Consider the following 27918-nt stretch of genomic DNA (forward strand, 5'->3'; position numbering starts at 1 on the left):
ATATTTTGCCCTTGGTATACAATTAAATTTGTTTAAGTTGCATGTGCATATGATAAGATTCCTTTGTACTGTTTTAATGATGTTAAAACCAATTTAATGTCTTTTTTACCTATTTGTACTTGTTGCAATTAGGGATTATTAGCATATCAAAATTTAATATCTACTGTTTGCTAATTCTTAGTCATAGCTAATACTAAAAAGAAACTGAGTATAAGGTTTAAATAAAAATCTATTGGACTTGTAATAAAAAAATACTCAGTGAAATGTCAAATATGCATTCTACATTATTTTCAAAACCCTGTACAACTAAGTACAGTTACAGAAAGGTTTTTTGAGGTATTAAATATACTAAAGTTCCAGAATTTGAAGCACCTTGAAATTGGTTCAATGTGTAGAAATTCTAGATAGTAGATTATTTTATTTTTTATTTTTTGTATGTTTCTGAAGTTGGAAATGGGGAGGCAGTCAGACAGACTCACGCATGCGCCCAAATGGGATCTACCCGGCATGCCCACCAGGGGGCGATGCTCTGCCCATCTGGGGTGTTTCTCTGTTGCAATCAGGGCCATTCTAGTGAGGCGGAGGCCATGGAGCCATCCTCATCACCCGGGCAAACTTTGCTCCAGTGGAGCCTCGGCTGTGGGAGGGGAAGAGAGAGACAGAGAGGAAGGAGAGGGGAAGGGGTGGAGAAGCAGATGGGCGCTTCTCCTGTGTGCCCTGGCTGGGAATCGAACCCTGGACTCCCGCACGCCAGGCTGACGCTCTACCACTGTAGATGGTAGATTATTTAAATACTTGTTTTTTGTTTCTTGCCATTTCTAAGATATACTGGTTTTAGTAAAGCTAAGGTGCTTGTGGTACATAGCCACAGTATACTGAACATGCCTCAGGAAACAAAATCCCAAAGCTTGTACTCTGTAACAGTACAATAGTAACAACGTCCTAGTGGACAGAAACCTGGTTTGGTTCAGTATATGGTTTATGTCATGAGGTAAGATTGGTAGGTGGATTTCTAGCTTAGTACACACATGCCACTCCTCTTTCTTTGAATTCTTACATCAGCATACCATGTAATAAATGAGCACTTGGTTGTCACCCGCCCTCTGTTTCTGATTATTTTCTGAAAGTACAATTTTTTGGAGCAAGTGTATAAGCAGCTGTAAGGTTCATATTGTAGTATACAGTGGTCCCTCGTCTATTACAGGGGTTCAGTTCCAGAACTCCCCATGATAGGTGAAAATCCGCAAAGTAGCAACCTTATATTTATTTTATTATTCATATATATTTAAAGGCTTTATAAACCCTCCTCACATGCTTATAAATGTTTCACACACTTATTAACATTTCCCACACTCTTTTTATATTGTTTTCAGTTTTTTAGGCTAGAAAATGCTTATTTTACTGTGAAAATAACTAAAATAATAAATATATAAAAATACCTACATACTGCAAAATCCCACAATTTAGCAAAAAATCCACGATGCAAAATTAGATATATACAATTTAAAAATCCATGATACAGTGAGACTGCAAAAAGTGAACTGCGATATGGTAAAGAATGACTAGTATATGTCTTTTCTTCTCCTATTTATTATTCTTAACATTTTGGTATATATTCTCACATTCTCATTTTCCCTCCCTCTCTCTTTCTCTCTCTCCTGACCTTTGAAAGTAATTTGTATCAAGAACTTTACCCTTAAATAATTCGGCATGCATCACCTATAAAACAGTGACTTAACTACATATTAACTAATCTCCTGCATAACTACATCAACACTATTATAGCCAAGAAAATTAACAATATCTCTATAGTATTATCTACTTGGTTCATACATTTCTAAAAGGTCCTTAGTGATATCTTCTCCATGCCATCCTTTCTGCACAATCAGTCTGCTTAACTTACCAAATCTTATACTTTCCTTAGAATCCAAATTGCAATTCCATTTCTTTCACAAAACTTTCACTGATTACCCTAACTCTCACTAATCTCTAGTACACTTGAGCTCCTGGAATGTTAAATTATCTGTATCAGTCACTCCTGTGTTTCTTCTTATTGCTTGCTCTCTAATTGTCAACTGTTTCATGTAAATATCTTTTGTTTTCACACAGTGACATTCTTTGTCTCCTAAACTTTAATTACTTAAATAACACCTTCACAATTCTTGTCATATCCTTATTATCAATATTCTTTACTTACTTTTTAAAAAGTAGTTCAGATAAACATAAATAAATTTCTATGTGCTTTTTGTCCTAAGCAATCTGGAGAATTAGGATTCGATGTAGAGTATTATTTCCCTAGGGTTACTGCAACAGAGTACCACAAATTGGGTGGCTGAAAACAAAAAAAATTTATTCTCTCACAGTTCTAGAGGCCAGAAGTCCAAAATCAAGATGTCAATGCCCCAAACTCTCTTGAGGCTCTAAGGAGAAATCTGTTTCTTGCCTCTTCTACCTTCTGATAGATGCAGGTGTTCTTTGGCTTGTGGCATCAGAACTCCAATATCTGCTTGTGTCTTTACATCACTCTTTCTTCTGTGTTTGTCTTCTGCATGCCTATTTTAAGGACATTTGTCATTGAATTTAGTCCCCCCTGAAATAATCCAGGATAATCTCTTCAAGATCCTTAATTTAAGTGTATTTACAAATAAGGTAACATTCATGGGTTCTCAGGATTAGGACATAGGCATATCTTTCTGGGGAACACCATTCATCCCAGTACAATGTGACATATATGTATTTTTATATAATAAATAAATATATAAAAAATTTAAATAAATAACTTATCCATGCACCACCCAAAAACAGTCTTAGATGTCTTAAGAAAAAGTGTCTCATCTTATTATTTTTCATATTTTCCATAGTTTCATGTCAGGTAATAATATTTCTGTATTTTATGGTAAGTACTAATTAAGTACCTAGTTAATGAATATATTTACTTATTTACATACATACACACGTACATACATACATACGTGTATAGATATGTATATATCTAATGTCATTTTGCCTGGATGTGGCTGCTACTATTTTTGACACTTTCTCCCAGTCCCTTAGGATTGTTCAGTTTATTAGTTTGTACAAATTGATGAATTATTTTGTTTTATATTACTCCATTTCTTGATACTATTGAGATAGTGGTGATAGAAGATTTTAAAGCCTTCTAGGTTTAGAGTAAATGTAGCTTTCTAATAATATCCAACTCTATCTCTTTTCCTGAATACCCAAATATCTAATGTCCTTATTAGAGAAAGATTGTAATATAAGAAGGTAAAACTTACTTTTTGTCTTAAACAGTGAATGTGCACATATATGATGTATATGTATAAATGTACAGCCAGGAATGAAAATATGAATCTAAATTCAGAGTGAAGAAGGAAGAGATTTTTGTACAAAAACAATTTTCCTCTTTCTTGTTGGGAGTAGCCTGGGCTTTATCTTATTACCATGACAATGCCCACTTCTCTCTTTTTCACCTAGTGTGCTTTCTGGAGTACTTTGTTATTCCATTTTTTCCCCCTACGCTTGCTTTCCCACCTTCAAGCTCTAAATTAAAACTACTTTTTAACAGTGGATCTCCCTGGCCCTTCATCTGCCAGAACCTTTCTATACATCTTCATCAAATGCTCAATAGCTTAAATATTTGTGAAACTGACTACATTTTCTCTGGGTTTCTTTCTAGAATTGAGAGTCATAGTTGCCTTTATTCATCTTCTTTGGTTATATATTAATAAAGAATTCTTTTTTGTCAACTCAGATTGGCTTAAAATATGATTAAGATTTTGAATATTTGAGCAGAAGAACTGTGGAAATTAAAACTTCTCTAAACCACTCCCAAGTGTCAGTATTTATTCATATACAACATTCTTCATAGACTCAAAAATCTTAGAACAGTGCAGCCTAAAACTTTAAAATAACAAAGGGGTAAAGTGGCTATTTTTTTTTATAAATAAATTTTTATTAATTTTAATGGGGTGATATCAATAAATCAGGGTACATATATTAAAAGAAAACATGTCCAGGTTATCTTGTCATTCAATTATGTTGCATACCCATCACCCAAAGTCAGATTGTCCTCCGTCACATTCTATCCAGTTTTCTTTGTGCCCCTCCCCCTCCCCCTTCCCCTTTTCCTCCTTCCCTCTCCCCCCCCCCCCCGTAACTACCACACTCTTGTCCATGTCTCCTAGTCTCATTTTTATGTCCCACCAATGCATGGAATCATGCAGTTCCTGTTTTTTTCTGATTCACTAATTTCACTCCGCATAATGTCATCAAGAACCCACCACTTTGTTGTAAATGATCCGATGTCAACATTTCTTATGGCTGAGTAGTATACCATAGTGTATATGTGCCACATCTTCTTTATCCAGTCTTCTATTTTCTTTTTTACAGTGATTAAAGCCTTTAAGCAAACTCTTGGCCAATACAGCAAGAATCCATAAAAGAGTAGTATCCTTAACATGTTCATCAAGTCCGAGTTGGCACCAACACCATTCCAAATCCCTGCAAATGCAACCCAACCCCAGTTCAGTCCATTAGGAGCTGTTACAAGGAGCAGGAGTCCAGGAAAAGTCCACATCCAGGGAAAGTCCACATAGCACTGGAATTGTCACAATTCTATACTTTGCAGCTCACGTCCAAGTCCCAATGACTGCTGTTTCTAGCTGGTAATGATTCAGGTAGACTGGAAAAGCCATCTCAGCATGTGTGGAGATGGAGCTTCTGTTCTCTTCTGCCTGGAGAGATGAGACCAGGTTGCTTTTCCCTGGAGCTCTGTGACTGTGGCATGATAAAGAGAACCTTGGGATACACTAAGCTGGATGGCAAAGGTAAATTCATAATAGAAGTTGGCAAAAGGGGGAAAGAGAGCTCTAAATTAGGAGTAGGTCCCAGCCTGAAACATGAGTGGGGCATTGAGGTAGGAGGAATAAAAAAAACACTGTATATTAAACAAAGCAGCAGAAAATAGGACTATCAACACCCACAACAGAGATCTTCAAGGGAAGAATAAAGAACGTTACTATTCAGTCAAGACATAGTTAAGTGGCCCTTGTGCAAATGAGATCAATTTACCTGCTTCTTGGAAGAAATACCCTAGGCTCGTCCACAGTGTTGTAGATGGGGCCGACGGCCCTGGGCACCTTCAGCCTTCAGTGGCAAACCCCAGCATTCTGGGCAAGGTTAGGTCATAGGTGGCTAGAGCAGGGCTGGAAGAGACTGAATGCTCCCTTAGAGGAGTGAGGGGGAAGCCTACCTTCCAGTGTCCCTTTTTCGTCACAGCAAAGGCATGTAAGCCTGGCAGGCTTTAGCTCAATGACCTTCCTATTCACTATTGAAGCAGGACCCGGATGGAATCCTTTGAGACTCTGTTGGGGCGTTGGAGCCTTTAAGTGCGTATCCTAAAAGCTGGTAGTTCACCTGATCTCTATTGGGCTTTTTCTGCCTCTTGGTACCTTAAAAGTCATGCTCAGAAGATCTCGCTGAGGGGTTTGAGGATCCCCATCCACCTATATAAACCTTTTCAGTATATCTGGAGCTATTTGGAAAAAGACAAAACAGTGTTTTTAGCTGGATCAAATAAAAGAAGGTAGAAGTTTGCAGGAGAAAAAGATTTGGCATCTCCTGTTCATCAGCATTCAAAAGAAACTTAAAATTTTTTTAAGTAAAAAGCATGATATGGTAGGTAGACCAGCTGATTTTAAGTTGACTGTTTTCAGTATAAAGTTGTCCATTGATATGCAAAAGCGATTTGCCATTTAGTGGAAGTTTCCCAGAGCCATTGTTGTTGATCCTTTGAAAAAAACAACAATAATTTTGAGGCTCAAAACCTATAAGCTGTAAGGGTCGCCTATGCCCCTTGATAATCCAGGAGCCAACAAGATCAAAATATGGAAGTGTATTCCATGGGCTATTAGATGGTTCAATGTGCCTAAGCTGTAGCTGCTCTTGTACCAATTGAGCAGCTGCCCTAAGTTTCTCCTGGGAAAGGGGCCATTGGTCTACCCATACAGGATTATTTGATTTCCAAGTAATTGGGTCTGCACAATGCATTATTGGGGTAGCAGGAGCTACCAAGGCCCCTATGCTAAATTTTGATATCCTAATCCACACCTTCTGGTATTGGGTGCCACTTCTATGGGGGTGAGAATTCCTTGCTGTTCTTTCCTTAGTCCCTTGGTGGGCAAAAATCCCCGATCAAGCATCTGAGTACTGAATAAACCATTAGGACTGATAAGCACGCTCCGTATTTTTCGAAACATCTCTACCCCACAAATTAACTGGCCATCCAGGGAGCACATAAGGCTTAAAAAATCCAGAATGACCTTCTTAATCTTTCCAATGTAAAAAACTAGAACTTTGTTGAGGGGATTTACTCTGCCCTCTACCTTGTAATTCTGTGGCTGCTGCATGAGTGGGCCAGGAAGGAGGCCAATGTAGCTTACAATAACAGATACATCAGCTCCAGTATCTAAAAGTCCTTTAAATTTATGCCCATGTATTGTTAGTTCCATTTCAGAGTGTTCCTGACCTATTATTTTAAAGCCTATTGGCAAAATCAGAGGAGCCAAATCACCAATTTTCTTGGGATGTGGCCTGAGAAGCAGAATTAGCATCCTTATACTATTCTTCTAACTGCCTGAATTAGCCGTGAGACAAATTCTTTTTTTTTTATTAATTTTAATGGGGTGATATTGATAAATCAGGGTACATATGTTCAGAGAAAACATCTCTAGATTATTTTGACATTTGATTATGCTGCATTCCCATCACCCAAAGTCCAATTATCTTCCGTCACCTTCTAACTGGTTTTTTTGTGCCCCTCCCCTCCCCCAACCCCCTCCCTGTCCTTCCTCCCACCATGTAACCCCCACACTCTTGTCTCTGAGTCTCATTTTTATGTCCCACCTATGTATGGAATCATATAGTTCTTAGTTTTTTCTGATTTACTTATTTCGCTCAGTATAATGTTATCAAGGTCCATCCATGTTGTTGTAAATGATCCGATGTCATCATTTCTTATGGCTGAGTAGTATTCCATAGTATATATGTACCAAAGCTTTTTAATCCACTCGTCCTCTGACGGACACTTGAGCCGTTCCCAGATCTTCGCTATTGTAAGCAATGCTGCTATAAACATGGGGGTGCATTTCTCCTTCTGGAACCGTTCTATGGTGTCCTTGGGGTATATTCCTAACAGTGGGATGGCTGGGTCAAAAGGCAGTTCGATTTTCAATTTTTTGAGGAGTCTCCATACTGTTTTCCACAGTGCTGCACCAGTCTGCATTCCCACCAGCAGTGCAGGAGGGCTCCCTTTTCTCCACATCCTCGCCAGCACTTATTCTGTGTTGTTTTGTTGATGAGTGCCATTGTGACTGGTGTAAGGTGATATCTCATTGTGGTATTACTTTGCATTTCTCTAATGATTAGTGATGTTGAGCATTTTTTCATATGCCTATTGGCCATCTGTATGTCCTCTTTGGAGAAGTGTCTATTCATTTTTTTTTGCCCATTTTTGGATTGGATTGTTTGTCTTCCTGGAATTAAGTTTTACAAGTTCTTTATAAATTTTGGTTATTAACCCCTTATCAGATGCATTGTCAAATATATTCTCCTATTGTGCAGTTTGTCTTTTTATTCTGTTCTTATTGTCTTTAGCTGTGCAGAAGCTTTTTAGTTTGATAAAGTCCCATTTGTTTATCCTGTCTTTTTTTTTCACTTCCTGTGGAGACAAATCAGCAGATATATTGCTGCGAGAGATATCAGAGAACTTACTGCCTATGTTTTCTTCTAATATGCCTATAGTTTTAAGGCTTACATTTAAGTCTTTTATCCATTTGAGTTTATTTTTGGGAATAGTGTAAGTTGGTGGTCTAGTTTCATTTTTTTGCAGGTAGCTGTCCAATTTTCCCAACATCATTTGTTGAAGAGGTTGTCTTTACTCCAGTGTATGCTCTTACCTCCTTTGTCAAATATCAGTTGTCCATAAAAGTGTGGGTTTATATCTGCATTCTCAGTTCTGTTCCATTGATCTATATGCCTGTTCTTATGCCAGTATAGGCTGTTTTGAGTACAATGGCCTTATAATATAACTTGATATCTGGAAGTGTGATACCTCCCACTTTATTGTTCCTTTTCAAGATTGCTGAGGCTATTCGTGTTCTCTTTTGGTTCCATATAAATTTTTGGAATATGTGATCTATATCTTTAAAGTGTGTCATTGGTACTTTAATTGGTATTGCATTGAATTTATAAATTGCTTTGGGTAATATAGACATTTTAATGATGTTTATTCTTCCTAACCATGATCACGGTATATGCTTGCACTTGTTTGTATCTTCCCTGATTTCTTTTATCAATGTTTTATAATTTTCCCAGTAAAAGTCTTTAATCTCCCTGGTTAAATTTATCCCTAGGTACTTTATTTTTTTGTTTGCAATGGTAAAGGGGATTGATTCCTTAATTTTTCTTTCTGACAGTTCATTGTTAGTGTATAAAAATGCCTCTGATTTCTGAGTATTAATTTTATATCCTGCCACCTTGCTGAATTCATTTATCAGGTCAAGTAGTTTTTTTGACTGCGACTTTAGGGTTTTCTATATACAGTATCATATCATCTGCAAATAATGATAGTTTTACTTCTTCTTTTCCAATTTGGATGCCTTTTATTTCTTCTTCTTGTCTGATTGCTGTGGCTAGGACTTCCAGAACTATGTTGAATAAGAGTGGTGAAAGGGGGCACCCCTGCCCTGTTCCTGATCTTAAGGGGACTGCTTTTAATTTTTGCCCATTGAGTATGATGTTGGCTGTGGGTTTGTCATAGATGTTGAGGTCTTTATCATGTTGATGTATGTTCCCTGTATTCCCACTTTGCTGAGAGTTTTGATCATGAATGGGAGCTGGATTTTATCAAATGCTTTTTCTGCATATTGAAGTTATCATGTGGGTTTTCTCCTTCATTTGTTTATGTGATGAATTACATTGATTCTTTGCGAATATTGTACCAGCCTTTCCTCCCCAGAATAAATCCCACTTGATCATGGTGTATGATATTTTTCATATATTGCTGGATCAGGTTTGCTAATATTTTGCTGATGATTTTAGCATCTAAATTCATCAGGGATCTTGGCCTATAATTTTCTTTCTTTGTGTTGTCTTTGCCTGGTTTTGGAATCAGAATTATGCTCGCCTCATAAAAGCAGCTTGGAAGTCTTCCTTCCTCTTGAATTTTTTGAAATAGCTTGAGAAGGATAGGAGTTAGTTCTTCTTTGAATATTTGGTAGAATTCACTTGTGAATCCATCAGGCCCAGGACTTTTCTTTTGGGGGAGTTTTTTGATAACTGTTTCAATCTCATTTGTTGTAATTGGTCTGTTTAGGTTTTCTGATTCTTCCAGATTAATTTTTGGAAGATTATATGTTCCAAAGAATTTGTCCATTTCATCTAGGTTGTCTAGTTTTTTGGCATACAGTTCTTCATAGTATTTTCTTACAATATTTTGTATTTCTCTTGTGTCAGTTGTTATTTCTCCACTCTCATTTCTAATTTTATTATTTGAGTCCTCTCTCTTTTTTTCTTGGTGAGTCTGGTTAAAGGTTCATTGATCTTGTTTACCTTTTCAAAGAACCAGCTCCTGGTTTCATTGATCCTCTGTATTGTTTCTTTAGCCTCTATGTCATTTATTTCTGCTCTGATCTTTATTATTTTCTTCCTTCTACTAGCTCTGAGCTTTACTTGCTGTTCTTTTTGATGTAGGGTCAAGTTGTTTATTTGAGCTTTTTCTAGCTTCTTGAGGTATGCCTGTAATTCTATGAACTTCCCTCTCAGGACTGCTTTTGCTGTGTTCCATAAATTTTGAGTTGATGTATGCTCATTATCGTTCATTTCTAGGAATTTTTAAATTTCTTCTTTGATCTCATTTTTTACCCATTCGTTATTTAATAACATGCTATTTAGTTTCCAAGTGTTTGAGTATTTTTCAGTTTTTCTGTTGTGGTTGATTCTAGTTTCATGCCATTGTGATTAGAGAAAGTGCTTGATATGATTTCAATCTTCTTAGATTTGTTGAGACTGCTTTTGTGCCCTAACATGTAGTCTATTCTAGAGAATGTACCATTAGCACTTGAAAAGAATGTATATTCTGCTGTTTTAGGGTGAAAGGTTCTGAAGATATCTATTAAATCGTGTTGATCTAGTATGTCCTTTAAGTCTGCTGTTTCTTTTTTATTTTTCTTTCTTGAGGATCTATCTAGTGATGTTAGTGGGGTATTGAAATCCCCTACTATTAGAGTATTGCTGTTGATCTTGCCCTTTAAATCCATCAACGTCTGCTTTATATGTTTAGGTGCTCCTATATTAGGTGTGTAGATATTTAAAATGGTTATATTTTCCTGTTGGATTGCTCCCTTTATCATTATGTAGTGACCTTCTTTATCTCTAACTATAGTCTTTGTTTTAAAGTCCATTTTGTCTGATATAAGTATTGCTACCCCAGCTTTTTTTCATTTCCATTTGCATGAAATATTTTTTCCATCCTTCTATATTCAGTCTTTGTGCATCTTTTGTTTTAAGGTGTGTCTCTTGTAGACAGCATATGTATGGGTCATGTTTTCTTATCCACACAGCTACCCTATGTCTTTTGATAGGATCATTTAATCCATTTACATTTAAGGTTATTATTGATATGTAATTGTTTATTGCCATTTTATTCTTTAAAACTGTATTTCTCTTTTGCTATATTCTTTTTCTCCTTTGATCTGTTTACAACAGGCCCCTTGGCATTTCTTCCAGCCTCAGTTTTGTTGTAGTGAATTCCTTGAGTTTTTTTTGTCTGGAAAGCTTTTTATTTCTCCTTCAATTTTAAATGACAGCCTTGCTGGATAAAGTAGTCTTGGTTGTAGGCTCTTGTTCTGCATTACTTTGAATATTTCTTGCCATTCCCTTCTGGCCTCAAGTGTTTCTGTTGAGAAGTCAGAAGTCATTTTTATGGGGGCTCCTTTGGGTGATAGTCTATTTTTCTCTAGCAGCTTTTAATATTTTCTCTTTATCACTTAGCTTTGGTATTTTAATTATGATGTGTCTTGGTGTTGATTTCTTTGGGTTTCTTTCTCTTTAATGGAGTTCTCTGTGCTTCTTGAACATGTGAGATGTTTTCCTGCCTTAATTTAGGGAAGTTTTCAGCTATCATATTCTTGAACAAAGTCTCTATCCCTTGTTCTTTCTCTTCTTCTTCAGGAACTCCTATGATGTAGATGTTCTTTCTCTTCATGTTGTCACAGAGCTCTCTTAGAGTTTCCTCAGACTTTTTGAGTCTCTTTTTTTTCTGCTCTGCTTCTATGCCTTTATTTATCTTGTCTTCTAACTAGCTGATTCAATTCTCAGCTTCATCCATTCTGCTTTTAATTCCTTCCATTGTATTCTTCATTTCTGATATTGTATTTGTCATTTCTGACTGATTCTTCTTTATTATTTCAATGTCCTTTTTTATATTTGCTATCTCTTTTTTTAGGTGTTCATAATCACCATCTTTAGTTGTTCTAATATCTTTGAGCATCCTAACAATCGTTATTTTAAACTTTACATCTGGTAATTTGCTTATATCTGATTCATTCAGGTCCTTTTGGGGGGATTTCTCTTGATTCATTTGTGTTGCATTTCTCTGCCTTCTCATTTTCCCTGTGTAAAGGAAGATTTTGGCCACTGGAGTCCACTGGTTGTGGCCTCTGTTCCCAAGTATGGTCTGCCTGCAGGCCCACCACCCCCTCTGCTGTTGCTGCCTAGGGCGTTTGGGTATGGGCGTTGCCGGTGCCTGCCCACTGGGGCTGTTGCTGTGGTTTCCGCCTCTCCTTCATGGGAGTGGCTGTGATCATGTGCTAGGATGTACAAGCCTTGGTGGCTTTGGCCTTTGCTCCACCCCCATGGGTGGCGTTATGCTTGGCCCTGAGTTGCCGTGGTGAGCACCTTTGTTCAGTTGTGGGTCTCTGCCTGTTTCTGGGCTTTTGCCCTGCCATTGCAGGAGGAACCCACTCGTGGGATGGCTGCAAGCCTTGGCTCCACAGGCCAGGCAGCACTGCGTGTCCATGCTCAGTAGCGGGACTCTGCCTGTTCTGGGCTTTTGGCTCCACCCCCGCAGGAGGAGCCGGCTCCCAAGTCAGGCCACAAGCCTCAGTTCCGTGGGTGGGGCAAGGCTGTACTCCTGCGCCCTTGCTTAAGGGCTGGTCTCCACCTCTTCCGGGGTTCCCGCCCTTCTCCCACAGGCTGTATTGCAGGCTGCCTGCAGCTGAGCTTTACTGGTTTTTCACACCCCCTCCTCCCCAGCCAGGGAGAATGAGCTCAGACTTGGGTCCAGTGGTGGCCAGCCGGCTTCTGCCCTTGCTGACAGAACTGCGCTTCCACATCCCACCGTTGCCTGTCCTCTGGCGAGCCCTCAGCTGTGTGGGGTGCGGGCGCTGCAGCTCAGACCCTAACACTCACTACTGTAGTCTCGAAAGCTCCCTCCTTCTAAGCGACTCTGCTCTGAGTGCTGTGGGAGAGCTTGTTTGGCTGGTGTTCTGCTTCCCTTTGCTGGTATTGCTGTTTCCAGGGGAAATATTCACTTCATATTTGGAGAGTGACTCGTCCCAAGCATTAGGGTGGCTGTCTCCCAAAATGTTTCTCCCTGTGCCTCCTAGATTACACTCTCTTCCTGCTACTCCGGTACTCTCCTCTCTCCCCATCTCCCGGAGCCCCAGGTTAGTGGTTGTGAGAGAGGTGTTCTGCGCTGTCCCTTTAAGAAGAATCCTGTATCTGAGAAATCACTCTCTTTCTCACAAACAGTATCCTGACTTGTTTCCAGCTAAATACTGTCCATACGGCTCTTCTAGGCTATGGGGCTACAGGCTGGGACTTTGTTCCTGGGACTCAGGATCCTCCCCTCTCTGCTAAACTCACTTTCTGCCACGTGAGTCTCTCCCAGCTGCCGTTCGCTCTGGGGAGCTGGGCAACCCTATCCACGTTTCTGCTTTTCCTACCAGTCTCGGTGTGGCTTCTTCAGTGTTCCTTGGTTGCAGAGTCCTCTTAGTTTAGTCCAAAATTGGTTTTTCCAGATGATAGTTCTTATAATAATTTTTTAATCTACTTTGGTTCTGGGAGTGGATGTTGGTACATCCGCCTACTCCAGCACCATCTTGTCTTCTCTGCTATTTTATTTCTTTCTTTTTTTTTTGTATTTTTCTGAAGCTGGAAACGGGGAGAGACAGTCAGACAGACTCCCGCATGCGCCCGACCGGGATCCACCCGGCACGCCCACCAGGAGGCGATGCTCTGTCCCTCCGGGCATCGCTCTGCTGCCACCAGAGCCACTCTAGCGCCTGGGGCAGAGGCCAAGGAGCCATCCCCAGCACCCGGGCCATCTTTGCTCCAATGGAGCCTTGGCTGCGGGAGGGGAAGAGAGAAACAGAGAGGAAGGAGGGGGAGGGGGTGGAGAAGCAAATGGGCGCTTCTCCTATGTGCCCTGGCCGGGAATCGAACCCGGGTCCCCCTGAATGCCAGGCCGACGCTCTACCGCTGAGCCAACCGGCCAGGGCCGCTGCTATTTTATTTCTTGAAAACAATAGTAACTAATGACAGGGCACTTAAAAACTGAAACTATTTGAATACTGTTGAAGATGAAAAGAGGTGGTTTAAAGTGAAATCTCTGACCTCACAGCTTTAAATCAATCCACAGATGAGCTTCCAAAGCTGTGGTAATTATATTTAATGAAACTTAGAGCTGGTTATTTGAAAAGATAAACAAGATCAATAAATCTTTAATTGGACTCATCCATCAAGAATCAAAGAATAAAGACCCAATAAATAAAATTATAAATAAAATAGGAGAAGTAACAACACCACAGAAATACAAAGGATTTTAAGAAAATATTATGAACAGACAAGATCGAGCACGGTCAGAGTGGTATGGCCACAGATGAAAATGTTATAAACAACTATATACCAACAAGTTGGACAATCTAGAAGAATCAAATAAATTCCTAGAAACATAGCCTCCAAAACAGAATCAACAAGAAACAAAATCAATTACAACTAATGAAATTTAAACAGTAACCAAAAGTCTTTCAGCAAACAAAAGTCCTGGGTCAGTTGGTTTAGGTGAATTTTACCAAACATTTAAAAAAATTTAACACCCATCCTTCTCAAAAAATTACAAGAGGAGAGAGGATTCCCAAGCTTTTTTATGAGGCCAGAATTATCCTGATTCCAAAACCAGATAGCACCAGTACAAAGAAAGAAAACTGTAGGCTAATATCCCTGGTGATCATAGATGTAAAAACCTTAACAAAATATTAGGAAACCAACTCCAGTAGTCCTTGAAAAAAGTCAAACACATGATCAAGTGGGATTTATTCCTAGTATGCAAGTTTGGTACAATATCTTCAAATCCATTAATGTGGTACATCACATAAACAAAATGAGGGATAAAAATTATGTGATCTTACTAATACATGCAGAAAAAGCATTTGACATAATCCAGCACCCATTTATGATAAAAACCCTGAACAAAGTGGGAAGAGGAGGATCATACCACAACATAATAAAGTCCATATAGACAAACTCACAACCTGCATCATACTTAAGAGGTAAAAACTGTCTGTCTGTCCCTATCTATCCCTCTCTCTAACTCTCTCTCTCTGTCTCTGTAAAAAAAAAAGAAAAGAAAAAGAAATTACCATTAAAACAATAAAACCTGAACAACTGGCCTTGCAACGTTTCAGTCTTATGATGATGGAAGAAGAGGAGTAATGATTAAATTCTATTCTTTCATAGAGTTTTTATGAAGTATTGGTAGACCACAAGGCCGGTTTAGTCTACAGAAGGACATCTCATGATGCCTTCCTGAATTACAATCCTGTGATCTCTTATTTCATCAAGAAAATAAGAATATTCTATATGTTCTTCAGTTCTATACTTTCATTGGTCAGTTTCCATTTTGGATTTTCCTGAATAATATATTTTTTCTTTTGTTTTTATTTAGAAGATCAAATTTAACAGGGTGAAATTGATCAATAAGACTATAAATAATTTTGGATCAAGTACCAGTGAAGCTCAAGGTCTTTAACTAATAGCCTTATTCCAGGCAGCACTCAGGGTCTTAAATATGGCACCTGTTTAACAAAAGACAGTAAGTTTGTCAAAGTAGTATTTATTTTATATTTAGAATTCAGAACTTCAGCTTCTTTAGTTCCTGGGCCTAAAGCATAGAGTCCAGAAAGTCTCTATAAATGTAACTAGATTCTTCTTAATGTATATTGGCAGACTTGGTGTTTATTTCTACATCTACTCCTACAGTCTATATTCTTATAGAACATGATTACATTTAACCTCTTCTTATGCTTACTGTTGTAACTTTATTTCTCAATGTTATTGACAACCACAATAGATTATAGAAAGAAGTACTTCTTCCTGTTCCTTCTTAGAGATTCCTTGCATTCTGCCTCTTCAATCTGGAAAGGGAACTAGCAAGGTAAAGAGATACATAGGATATATAGCAAAAACAGGAGCTTAAGTTGATTTGAGGATTCAGAGGACAAGGAGTGTTTAAGTTCAGCAGAGCCATTTTTTACTTCCTCTCCCTATTCTCCCTCCTCCCCACCAGCAATAGGATTCTACTGCCTCCTTACTTGGATGGAGTGTATCCACCCATGGGGGATGGACTACTTTAGAAGTATGTGAAACAATGGGACAAATCATGGAAGCCATGTTTTAGAAAAGCAGAGTGAAGCAATATTTAGATCCCAAACAAGGCCTGAATTGAGGTGGGAAATTATTAAAAAAAAAAAAAAAGACAGGAGTGTCATAGCAGAGGGAGAAAGCAGATAGCAGTCTGATTAAATTACATTAGATGAAACATGGTGCCTTTTTAATGAATAAGGTTTCTTGGTGCCTTTTTAAATGAAGCCACAACAAAAGAACATTGATTCTCCATGACCCTCATTATTCTCCATGAACCCCATTATTATCTTTCACCTAAATTTAAAAAAAATCATAACTATAATTATCTAACTTTGAAATATTAATAATTTATTAATATTATGCAATATTCAGTTTTTCCAATTGTCTCATAAATGTCTCACCGAGAATTTTCCTCTTGCTTCCTTTTTGGTCTCTTTGCATCTAGTCTAATCCCTTCTTCAATCTATCCTCCATTGAGGAGCTAGTTAAATCTCACAAAAATAGCTTTGCTTGTATCACTCCCCTCCTCCAATCAACTATATTTTATCATCCAACCTTTCCTTCACATTCCAAATACACAAAAATAAAGTATAGTTGTATTTTGTGTAAGAGATGCATTTCTGAACATGTCTCATACAGCAAAACTCCCATAATTCAAAAATAATCCTGAAAGAGTATAAAGTCTTGCTTTGTTTACTGGCTAAAATAACACCACCATCCTAGGCCACCTTCAAGGTCTAGTTGTCTGGCAATGGCATACACAGTTCACAATACCCTTGACCTTTGAATTAATGGAATTCTTAAAAGTATTTTTTTAAAGTCAGAGTAGGGGAGATACAGAGCCAGACTCCCGCATACTCCCTGACCAGGATCCATCTGGCAACCCCCATCTGGGGGCTGATGCTCTGCCCAGTGGGGCCTTTCCAACCAAGCTATTTTTAGCACCTGAGGTGGAGGCTAGCTGGAGCCATCTTCAGTGCCTGGGGCCAACGTGCTTTTATCAATCGAGTCATGGCTACAGGAGAGAAAGAGAGAGAGGGAAGGGGAAGAAGACGGGTTGGGGGAGGAGCAGATGGTCACCTCTCCTGTGTGCCTTGACCAGGAATCAAGTCTGGGACTTCCACACAGCAGGTCGATGCTCTACCACTGAGCCAACCAGCCAGGGCCAAAAGTTTTTTTTTTTTTTAATTAAGTTGAGGTTTTATGTTCTTTTATATATCACCTATGAAGTTCTTATTTAATCAGTATTTTTATGTGAAATTTACACAGTTCAGTTTTGCATATAATACAACTGTCTGTATTGCATCAATATTTCCTAAGCATAATATCTTTTGTTAAGTCTCTGCAGATAGGAATGTCTTTCTTACCCATTCTCTGCCTAAAGAATTCATATCAATTATCTAAGACCCATCTAAAATCCAATTCTTCCTTGAAGCCTTTCCTGATCCTCGACAGAATAAATCATTCTATTTTCTTTTTCCACAACACTGCCTATATGGCTGCTGCATGACTTATTATGGCATGACTTATAAACTACTCACATAATTCTATTATTATAGTTAGTATATTAGTATGCACTTTGTGGCTATATTTTATTCATATGTGCCCTTCCCCTCTGGGCTTCAGACAGTATTTGTAGTGGATACATAGAGTGTTGACTTTAATTAATTTTGCAGAATTATTGTAAAGATTAAATAAAACAATTTGTAGCATTGCCTGGTACAATGTATGGTATTGATGCTAAGTAAAGTTTCCTTTCCTTTTTCCTGTTTTGTGTACTCTTGCTTCATTTCTTTCAACTCCTTATGTATTCTGTTCATGAGGAGAGAATGGAAATTTCTTTCTTTCATTGCCTGCATGTCTGTTCTTCAGGACAATAGCACTGACTCTTCTGCATCTCTCATTTGTTTATTAATTTATTTTAGGTCACTGGCTCTGTCCAGATAAGAGACCCTCCAAAGACAGAAGACAAAAGTTGTATGACAGCTCTACCACTTCTGGATGCCAACCCCATGGAGAACCCAGCACTGTTTAGTGACATCAAGATTGAGCCCCCAGAAGAACTTCTGGCTAATGATTTCAACCTGCCCCAAGTGGAACCAGTAGATCTGTCTTTTCATAAGCCCAAGGCTCCCCTCCAGCCTGCCAGCATGCTGCAAGCTCCAATACGTCCTCCCAAGCCACAGCCTACTCCCCAGACTCCTGTAGTATCCACTTCAACGTCTGACACAAGCACTTTAGCTAACATCCCTACAGTTCTAACACCAGGCTCTATTCTGGCTTCTTCTCAGGGCACTGGTGGCCAGCAGATCTTGCATGTGATTCACACCATCCCCTCAGTCAGTCTGCCAAATAAAATGGGTGGTCTGAAGACCATTCCAGTAGTGGTACAGTCACTGCCCATGGTGTATACTGCTTTGCCTGCAGATGGGAGCCCTGCAGCCATTACAGTCCCACTCATTGGAGGAGATGGCAAAAATGCTGGATCAGGTGAGCATCATTATGGCCCTTTCCTGGGCTTCACCTTCATCCATCTATTCTCTTTTCGAGTTGTCCTATCTCCTATCTCTTATTACCCCAGTTATCCTTGCATACAGCTCCAAGCATAATCTTTTATAAACACTGTTTTTATTATGTTTTTTTTCAATGTTTAAGAATATATAGCCGGACTAGGCAGTGGCGCAGTGGATAGAGCGTTGGACTTGGATGCGGAGGACACAGGTTCGAGACCCCGAGGTTGCTAGCTTGAGTGCGAGCTCATCTGGTTTGAGCAAAAAGCTCACCAGCTTGGACCCAAGGTTGCTGGCTCGAGCAAGGGGTTACTCGGTCTGCTGAAGGCCCACGGTCAAGGCACATATGAGAAAGCAATCAATGAACAACTAAGGTGTTGCAACGCGCAACAAAAACCTAATGATTGATGCTTCTCATCTCTCTGTTCCTGTCTGTCCCTGTCTATCCCTCTCTCTGACTCTCTCTCTTTCTCTGGAAAAAAAAATATATAGTGACTCTCTTTTGTTAATCTATGCTTCTCAAACTGAAATATGCTTTACTTTGAGTAAAATACTATATATCTTCCTAAAAGCTATATATTATTTTAGGGTAATTTTAAACATTTTGTATTTTTAAAATATGATTTTATTAAAGAGAAAAAATATAAAATTTGAATAACATTTTAAGATAAAACACTAACTTCAAACATATTTTTAAGCTTACTAAAGCTTGAGGTTTTTTTCAGGAAAGTATTTTTATTCTTTTATGCCATTAGGAATGCTTTGGTGGACAAGTTGAGAATATTTCTAGCCCTACATAGTTAGCCAGACTTAGCTCCTACCTTTCCTAACACTATACTCTTTTTCTTCCCTGCAAGTAAAAGTCTTCTTTGAAATATTGCTATTTTCCCTGTGTTCCTCCTTATTTAACATCCATCACTCTCTGATTTATCTTTAATTTTTTAGTAAGAGAGAGACAGAAACAGACAGACAGGGAAAGAGATGAGAAGCATCAAGTCTCAGTGGTGGCACTTAGGTTGTTCATTGATTGCTTTCTGATATGTGCCTTGACTGGGGAACTCCAGCTGAGCCATTGACCCCTTGCTCAAGCCAGTGACCTTGGGCTCAAGCAAGCGACCTTTGGGCTCAAGTCAGTGACCATGAGGTCATGTTTATGATCGCATGCTCAAGCCACAACCCCATGCTGAAGCCAGATGAACCCATACTCAAGCCAGGGATTTTGAGATTTTCATCCTGGGTTCTCAGCATCCCAGTTCAATGTTCTATCCACTGCACCACCACCTGGTCAAGATCTATTTTTTTTCCTTGCGTGTATCACAAGTATATGGGCATTTTTCCTAACTAAATTATAAATTCCTCAAGGACAAAACTGTATCTTATCTTTCTTTGTGCATCTCCAGAGAACCTAACACAGTCATAGATAGTAGTTGTTTAGCAACAAATAATTTGATGAACAAACTTGAAAATTTGTCCGAGAGAGTTTATATGATGTGAAAGTTTTTTTTTTGTTTAATTTTTAAGATGAGTTTAGAATTCTAAAAGGTATAAAACAAATCTCCCTTTCACCACTATCCCCAACTATCCAGTTCCCCTCCTGGAAGTATATCCACTTTAATTTGTAATTGGAAATGATCAAAGAAAAATATATGGCTTCTTGAAGTGTTTCAAAGTATTTAATTTAACCATATCTGTAGCATTTTAATCAGTTTGGGATGGTATGCCATAGGAAGGATGTTGGGAAATTGGAGTATAATTAGAAGAGAGAGATTAGGATGGTGTAAGGACTCAAATCCATGTCAAATTGGGAGCTGATAAATGTTTAGCATGAATTTAAAAGACCAAAGGGAAACAGACATGTGAGTGGAAATGCCTAAGAATCAAATTTCAGCTCTCTCTCTATAAACTTTCTAAGGGTTTTCAACCTTTGAAATCTAATGCCTTGTGATTATTCCATCACTAAATATGGGGGATATAGAAAAACAACATACTAAGTATCAATTTGCTAAGACTCTGCAGTGTTCTTTTGAATAAAAATGCCATCATTGACTAGTTTTGCTAATGATAAGTATTCATAACAATTTTTTGAGATCTCTTGGGGAGGTTAATTAAAATACGGTTTTATGCCTGACCTGTGGTAGCACAGTGGATTAAGTGTCTACCTGGAATGCTGAGGTTTCTGGTTCAAAACCTTGGGCTTGCCTAGTCAAGGCACATATGAGAAGCAAATACTATGAGATGATGCTTCCTGCTCCACCCCCACATTTCTCTCTCTCTCTCTCTCTCTCTCTCTCTCTCTCTTTCCTCTCTCTAAAATCAATAAGTAAATCTTTTTAAAAATCCATGTTGACATGGGGGAAAATATGGTTATCAATTCTTGTATGAGGATAGAGAGCCAAAACCCCCCACCCCCAAAAAAACAAAATTGGAAAATAAAATTTGCTGTATGAGAATTTACTATTGCCAAGACGATACTAGCACCCAGGATTGGTTTGAAGGGGCTTTGAATATCCATCTGACCACCACAGCCACTCTAAATAAACAATAAAATTTAAAAGTGTTTTATGTAGTTTCAAGCTAAGCTAAAATCATTAGCCCAGTATCCTCCCAAATGGTATGATGGTATTCTAACACTTTAGATGAGATAGGTGCAGAAAACAATTGGAGCTTGAGAAGAAATTATCAAAATTTTTATTTGTATTTTCTCACTCCGTACAGGTTATTTTTTGGTTTATTTTCATAATGTACACAAAATTTTAAGGTACTAGTACATTTATATCATACACACACACACATGCACACACACATATTGAGATGCATGCTTAAAACTTTTTAATGATACACAATGTATAAAGGCGACTGCACTTGCCAGGTCCTCTCCCATTCAACTGTAATATCAGCTTCTTTAAGTTTCTTCTGTATAGAAGTATTAAAGCTTTACTTAGAGCTAGAAGACTGTTGACCACAGGATTGAGTTCTATTAGGTGTCAGAAACTTAAATAATTGATAATAAGAAATACTTGAGAACTTCCCTAACATAAAGGAAAGGGAAAGATGTAACATATATCAAACATGTTTCATCTCATTGGCTTGTTTTCATTTATGAGCACAAAAGCCAAGGGATGTGTTCTCACCTCTGAGGTGAGATTAGGCATTTATCTTAGGGTAGACAGTGAACTATTCAGACAGTTTGATTCAGCAAACACATACTAAATCTGACTTTTCAGCAAACCCTGTTCTGGGGGCTGGAGATAGAGAGTTGAATCATAACCAGACTCTATCCTAGACAAACCCACTATCCTGAATCACTATCTTAGAGAAGCTCATCCTAGTGATACCAGGATGTTCCTTACTGTCTTCCCTCAAAGGAATTTTTGTTTCTGGCTATGCTAAATTTTTTAAGTATTCTTCTCTTTCTTCCATACAAATATACTTCTTCTATCTTTGCTTTTTTTTTTTTTTTTTTAATTTCTCTTTCTGCTACTTCTAACTGTGGGCCAATCTGGGAATCCTGAAAATGATAACAGAGGCACATATATTTGTAGCCCACTCTGCTCCTTTTCTTTGCTTTTAGTGAAAGTTGACCCCACCTCCATGTCTCCACTGGAAATCCCAAGTGACAGTGAGGAAAGCACAAATGAGATAGGATCTTTGGCCTTACAGGGACTACAGCAAGAGTGAGTACTTTTGTCTTTACTTCAGTTCCTTTTTGTATATACATATATGTGTCTGTGGTAGAAATGGAATAAATTCTCAGATACAATAGTAAGAATTTGTGGACAACGAAATATAGGAAAACTGTCTTCTTAGCAAGGGTATGAGTTTGTGTGCATACATGTACAGAGACATGCATATTATGGCAGAGTTATGTTCTAATAGTAGATCACCAATTTTACCCTTGAAATATCTTCAAATTTCCTATAAAGTACAATTGCATACTGTTTATTTCTGTAAGTTTAAAGCAGCCATTTATTTGTGTTGAAACTAGTAAAATAGTTGGCTTGTGTTTTAGCAACCATGTCGTATAAAAATACATTTCTTTAAATACAAGAATGAAACTTATTAGAGTAAAATACTCACACTGGGAACAGAAACCACCCAAGGGAATATTGCCATTTCTTAGAACCTGCATTTACTCCAGAATGGGCTAGTTGAGGGAATTGCTTATGCTATTTCAATTACTTCTTCCAGGGCCTAGGGTTGAATTTGTATAAATTAAATGCATGTATGAGGTGGTCCCATTGTATGTACATCTTTAGACCTATTTCTCTCTCTCTCTTTCTATGTCTCTCTCTCTCTCTCTTTCTCTCTCTCTTTTGTTCAGACCAGCAGCAATGAGCCAAATGCAGGGAGAAGAGTCCCTTGACTTGAAGAGAAGACGGATTCACCAATGTGACTTTGCAGGATGCAGCAAAGTATACACCAAAAGCTCTCACCTGAAAGCCCACCGCAGAATCCATACAGGTCTGCCCACCCCCAACACACGCGCGTACACACAAACACACACATACACACACACACATGAGTTTCTGACAGATAGGAAGAGAAGAATGTCTTCAAAGACTGATCCATTTATACTCATGGGTACAAGCTCCATTTATGGCTTTTACTCCTATGTCTTCCTACTCTAAGGTAGCTTTTATAAAATCAGCTTATGAATACACTAAGCCTGGTGTCTTCTGAATAGTCATCATCCCCATTTATCACCTGTGGGTCTTTCTAATTGGGAAATCATAACACTTATGCAGACATCAAGGCAGCTAAGTCATCACTGTCTCTCTTGCTACCAGAGCCCCACAGGTTTTATGAGTACTGAAAAGCTCAAAGGCAGTTTAAGTGAAAGTAAATCAAGCATTTGGAGCTCAGCACCATTTACCAACCTATAGCATACATTTGTTCACATTAGAAAAAAAGTGCACATTAAAAAAAAATAAGTAAAGCAGAGTGTGTCCCATCTGGAGAACTGTTACTCAACTCCAAATAAGAATTAGCAAATTTCCCAAATTTAACAACAAGCAGAAAAATCAAGATTTTTATGTGAAATGTCCTAGATTTTTAATTTTGGCACATAAGTAATAATTTCATATAACAGCATAGATTCAAGGAAAACTGCCTCTGTACCAGTTATAGCTTGCTAGTCATCAGTTTATGCCCTCTGCCTGGGATACTCCTCTTCCCAAATCAACTCCAGCTCAGAATTGAAACTTGAGTACCCTAGACAAGAAAGGGACTCTTTTCTTGGTGACATAATACTGTGTTACATTTGTCATGTTAGGATTTGCATATAAGGATCCAGAGTTCTAGTCACTGTTCCCTGAAGATCTGAACAGGTGATTGATTTTCAGGTTGCATTGTATCAATATTTCCATGACTCTCTTCTTACTTATTGATGTTTTGTTTGCTTCTCCTCATGTTGTGTTCTTGAATAGGGTCTTATGCTACTGACTATATATGTATATAGTTGAAGATGTGAGGTAGGAGTAAGCTTGCCTCGTTCTAATGACAAAAGTCTAGCATACCTAGAACACGTTGCATGCAGTGACTGGTGGTAGACACATTGAAGTGCAAGGATGGGAAGGGGAAGAGCACTTAAGAGGCTACTAGATTCGATTTCTTAGTATTTTGTTTAGGATATTTGCATCTGTATTCATTAATGATATTGGTCTGTAGTTTTATTATTTTTGTGTTGTCCATGCCCTGTTTTGGTATGAGGGTTATATTGGCCTCATAAAATGCATTAGGGAGTATCAATTCTTATTCAATTTTTTGGAAGACTTTGGAAGACTTTTGGAACTAAGTCTTCTATTAATTCTTGGTAGAATTCACTAGTATAGCCATCTGGTCTAGACTTTTGTTTTGGGGGGAGGTTTTTGATAGCTGTTTCTATTTCCTCCCTGCTTATACCCCAAAACTCAAAAATATTGGGTCATAAAGACACATGCATTCCCACGTTCATCACAGCATTATTCAACAGTGGCCAAGACATGGAAACAACCAAAGTGTCCCTCAGTAGAGGACTGAATAAAGAAGATGTGGTACATATATACAATGAAATACTACTCAGCCATAAGAAATAGTGACATAGTGACATTTATGACAACATGGATGGACCTTGAGAATGTTGTACTGAGTGAAATAAGTAAATCAGAAAAAACTAAGAACTGTATTATTTCACACATAGGTGGGATATAACCTGAGACTCATGGATATATATAGAAATGAAGTGGTTACGAGGAGGAAGGGGATGTGGGGGAGGGGAATGGAAGAGGGTTTAGGGGAAGGGTGTAAAAAGGGACAAATCTAAGGTGATAGAAGATGATTTGACTTTGGTTGATGGGTATGCAACATAATCAATAGTTCAAATACTATAGAAATGTTTACCTGAAACCTGTATACTCTTATTGTTCAATGTCACCATGTTAAAGTTAATTCTCTAAATAAAAATTTAAAAAGAAACAAATATATATGAAAAAAAGGCTACTGTAGTGACCTAGGCCACGGATAGATAGATACATAGATAGATAGGTAGGTAGATATTAGATAGATATTCAGATATTCAGCTGAATTTTCAAAGTGCAAAAGTAGAATGATTTACTAGAGTCAAGTTTATACCTCACCCAACTTCAACAATTGGTTCAGTAGATGGCCAGTTTGTTTCTTCTACATCCCTACAATTTCCACACTCCACACTATGATTTTAAAACAAATTTCAGACATCATATTATTTTTGTTTAGGAATATATTTTAAAAGACAAAGACATTTAAAAATAAGCATGAAGGCAGTAGCAAGAGATATTTAAAGTGCTCAAAGAAAGGAATCTAAAAATTCGTTAATATCAAATTTCCCCAGTTGTCTAATAAATGCTTTTTAAAAGTTTGTTCAAATAAGTAGGCTCTTACATTGGACAACATAGTCAATATGAAAAGGAGCTAACTATGCCTAAAGCTTGAGAAAAGTATTAATCTTCTTTTCTAGGCAGAGTATAAAAGCTGTGAGATGGGAATAAACTTGCCTTGTTCTAATAACTGACAGAAATCCAGCATTGTGAAGGCATTTAGGTGCAAGAGCGGAAGGGGGAAAACCACTTAATAGGCCACACAAAAAATGATGAGAGCCTAGCTAAGATGTTGAGAGTGAATGTGAGGAGAAGGAAGTGAATTAGTGACTGAGGGGATACTGATGACTCTCATATTTTTGTTTTGGGTGACTGGGTGCATGGAGGTTCTATTTACAGAGATAATGCATTTTCCAATGATTACACAATTAGTAAATGGAAAAAGTCCTCTGTAATCACACCTTGGTATACAACCTAGGTATACTTTTCTCTATTGCTGGTACTCCACAGGTACTTTGGAACTGAGATAGTTACAGATCTGCCTGCTTCACTGCCTTCAAATATTGTTATAATTCATTCCAAAGGGTCCCAAAGAGTGCTTTCCTTATCTCTGGTAGATATTCTCTCAGCAGAGAACCATTCTCTCAGCTTATCTGGATCCTTCCTCTAGCTTGCAGTGAAGCTGTTTATCTCCTCTGAGCTGACAAGCATTTGAAGCATATAATACAGATACAACAATTGCCATTAAACATAGTGTCAGATAGAGACAGACTTATACATAGAGAGCAGGCTGGCAGCTGTCAGAGTGTCTGGGTGAAGAGGGTGAGGGGATTGAGCAAAAAAGGACGAAAAAGGGCAACAGTGTGGTGATTGCTGGAGGACAGGTGAGGTGGAGGAAGGTATGGCAGGATAAATGGTCATAGACAAAGACTTGACTTGCAGGGAGGGGTAAACACAGAATGTGATGTTCAAAGATGTGTTGCAGAATGGGGCATCCAAAGCCTGTATAATTATGTTAACCAGTGTCACCCAAAAAAATACAATTTAAAAAAATACTTTCAAGCACCGGTTTTTAATAATGACATCACCCGTTCACCCAGACTCAAAATTTATCATTGGTTGTTAACATTCTCTTATGCCCTTAGTTATTTGTTTCTAAAGTTCTATTATTTCTTTCTTTAAATAGCTCTTTTATTGAGGATGAAGATATAATTGCAAAGAACATATATTGTGAAAATTTACTGTCTGGATTTGACATCCCATTCTTCACATTTCTTTATTTTTGCCTCAGTTTCCTTATGTATGAATATTAATGGTGCAAAAACATTTAATATAATATCTGGCATATAGTAAACATTCAGTAAATGTTAGTTATTATTAATGTTCTTTAAATTCCAGTTTCACAGCCACCCCTTTAAGCTTTTGTCTTAATTTATTCTTCCCCCAACTTTATTGAGTTGTAGTTGACCATTAAATTTGTATATATTTAAGTTTTAGAATTTAATAATTTGTTATATGTATACATTATGAAACATTCACCACAATAAAGGCAATTAGCATGTCCATCACCTCACATAGTTACCTTTTTAAAATTTTTTCGGAGGGAGTGAGAATACCTAAGATCCACTCTTCTAGACAATTTGAAGTATAGTGGTACAACATCAACAACTATAGTCACATTGCTGTATTAGATCTCCAGGACTTATTTATATTGCAAAACTGAAACTTCATACCCATTTACCAGCATCTTCACATGCCCTAGTCCCAGCCTCAGGTAATCACCATTCTATATTCTGTTTCAATGAGTTTGATATTGTTATGTTCTACATATTTCATGGGATCATACAATATTTGCTTTCTGAATCTATTCCACTTAGCCTAATACTTTCTAGGTTCATCCATGTTGTTATAAATTAAAAGGTTTTCTTTCTTTTTTAAGGCTGAATAATATTTCATTGTATTTAATCTTCCTTATGCATTCATCCATCAACAGACACTTAGGTTTTCCCCCAAATCTTGGCTTTGTGAATAATTCTGTAATGAACATGGGACTACATATATCTCTTTGAAATATTGATTTTATTTCTTTGGATATATACCCAGATGTGGGATTTCTGGATTATATTGGCAGTTCTATGTTTAATTTTTTGAGGAAACTTCATACTTTTTTATAGTGGCTATACCAATTTATATTCCCACCGACTGTATACAAGGATTCCTTTCACATTTTCTCTAATATTTCTCTTTTATCTTTCTAATAATAGCCATTTTATCAGGTATGAGGTAATATCTCATTGTGGTTTCTATTTGCATTTCCCTGATGATTAATGAAGTTAAGTATATACCTGATGACCTGCTCCTCTTATTTTGAGAAATTTCTATTCAGATCCTTTTTTTTTTCTTTTTCTTTTTTAGCTATTGAACTGTATGAGTTCACTTATTTTGTATATCAACTCTATGAGATACGTCATTTACAAATATTTTCTCCCATTCCATAAGTTGCCTTTCATTCTGTTGATTGTTTTACTTCCTGTGCAGAAATTTTTTAGTTTGATGGAATCCCATTTGTCAACTTTTGTTTTTGTACCCGTGCTTTTAATATCTTATCCAAAGAAAAGCATTGCCCAGACCAATGCCAAGAAGTTTTGCCCCTATGTTTAATAGTTTTATGATTTTAGGTTTTACTTTTAAGTCTTTAATTTACTTTGAGTTAACTTTTGCATATTATGTAAAATAAGGGTCCAATTTCATTCTTCTGCTTATGAATATCCAGTTTTCTTAACTCTGTTTACTTTTATTTTTATTTATTTATTTATTTTTGTATTTTTCTGAAGCTGGAAACGGTGAGGCAGTCAGACAGACTCCCACCT

The 27918-nt window shown here is 37.7% G+C and overlaps 1 protein-coding gene across 1 annotated transcript in view; it reads left to right on the forward strand.

Moving 5' to 3' along the window:
- The window catches only part of KLF8 (KLF transcription factor 8), a 155394-nt gene that overhangs the window by 116186 nt on the left and 11290 nt on the right, over positions 1 to 27918 (forward strand). Inside the window, exons 3-5 of the mRNA XM_066249994.1 lie at positions 17631 to 18195; positions 21787 to 21889; positions 22537 to 22676. Coding sequence (XP_066106091.1) covers positions 17631 to 18195; positions 21787 to 21889; positions 22537 to 22676 — 808 coding nt within the window. The remainder of the gene's footprint in view (positions 1 to 17630; positions 18196 to 21786; positions 21890 to 22536; positions 22677 to 27918) is intronic.

Source organism: Saccopteryx bilineata, chromosome X (genome assembly GCF_036850765.1).
Source record: "Saccopteryx bilineata isolate mSacBil1 chromosome X, mSacBil1_pri_phased_curated, whole genome shotgun sequence".
NCBI classification, from domain to species: domain Eukaryota; kingdom Metazoa; phylum Chordata; class Mammalia; order Chiroptera; family Emballonuridae; genus Saccopteryx; species Saccopteryx bilineata.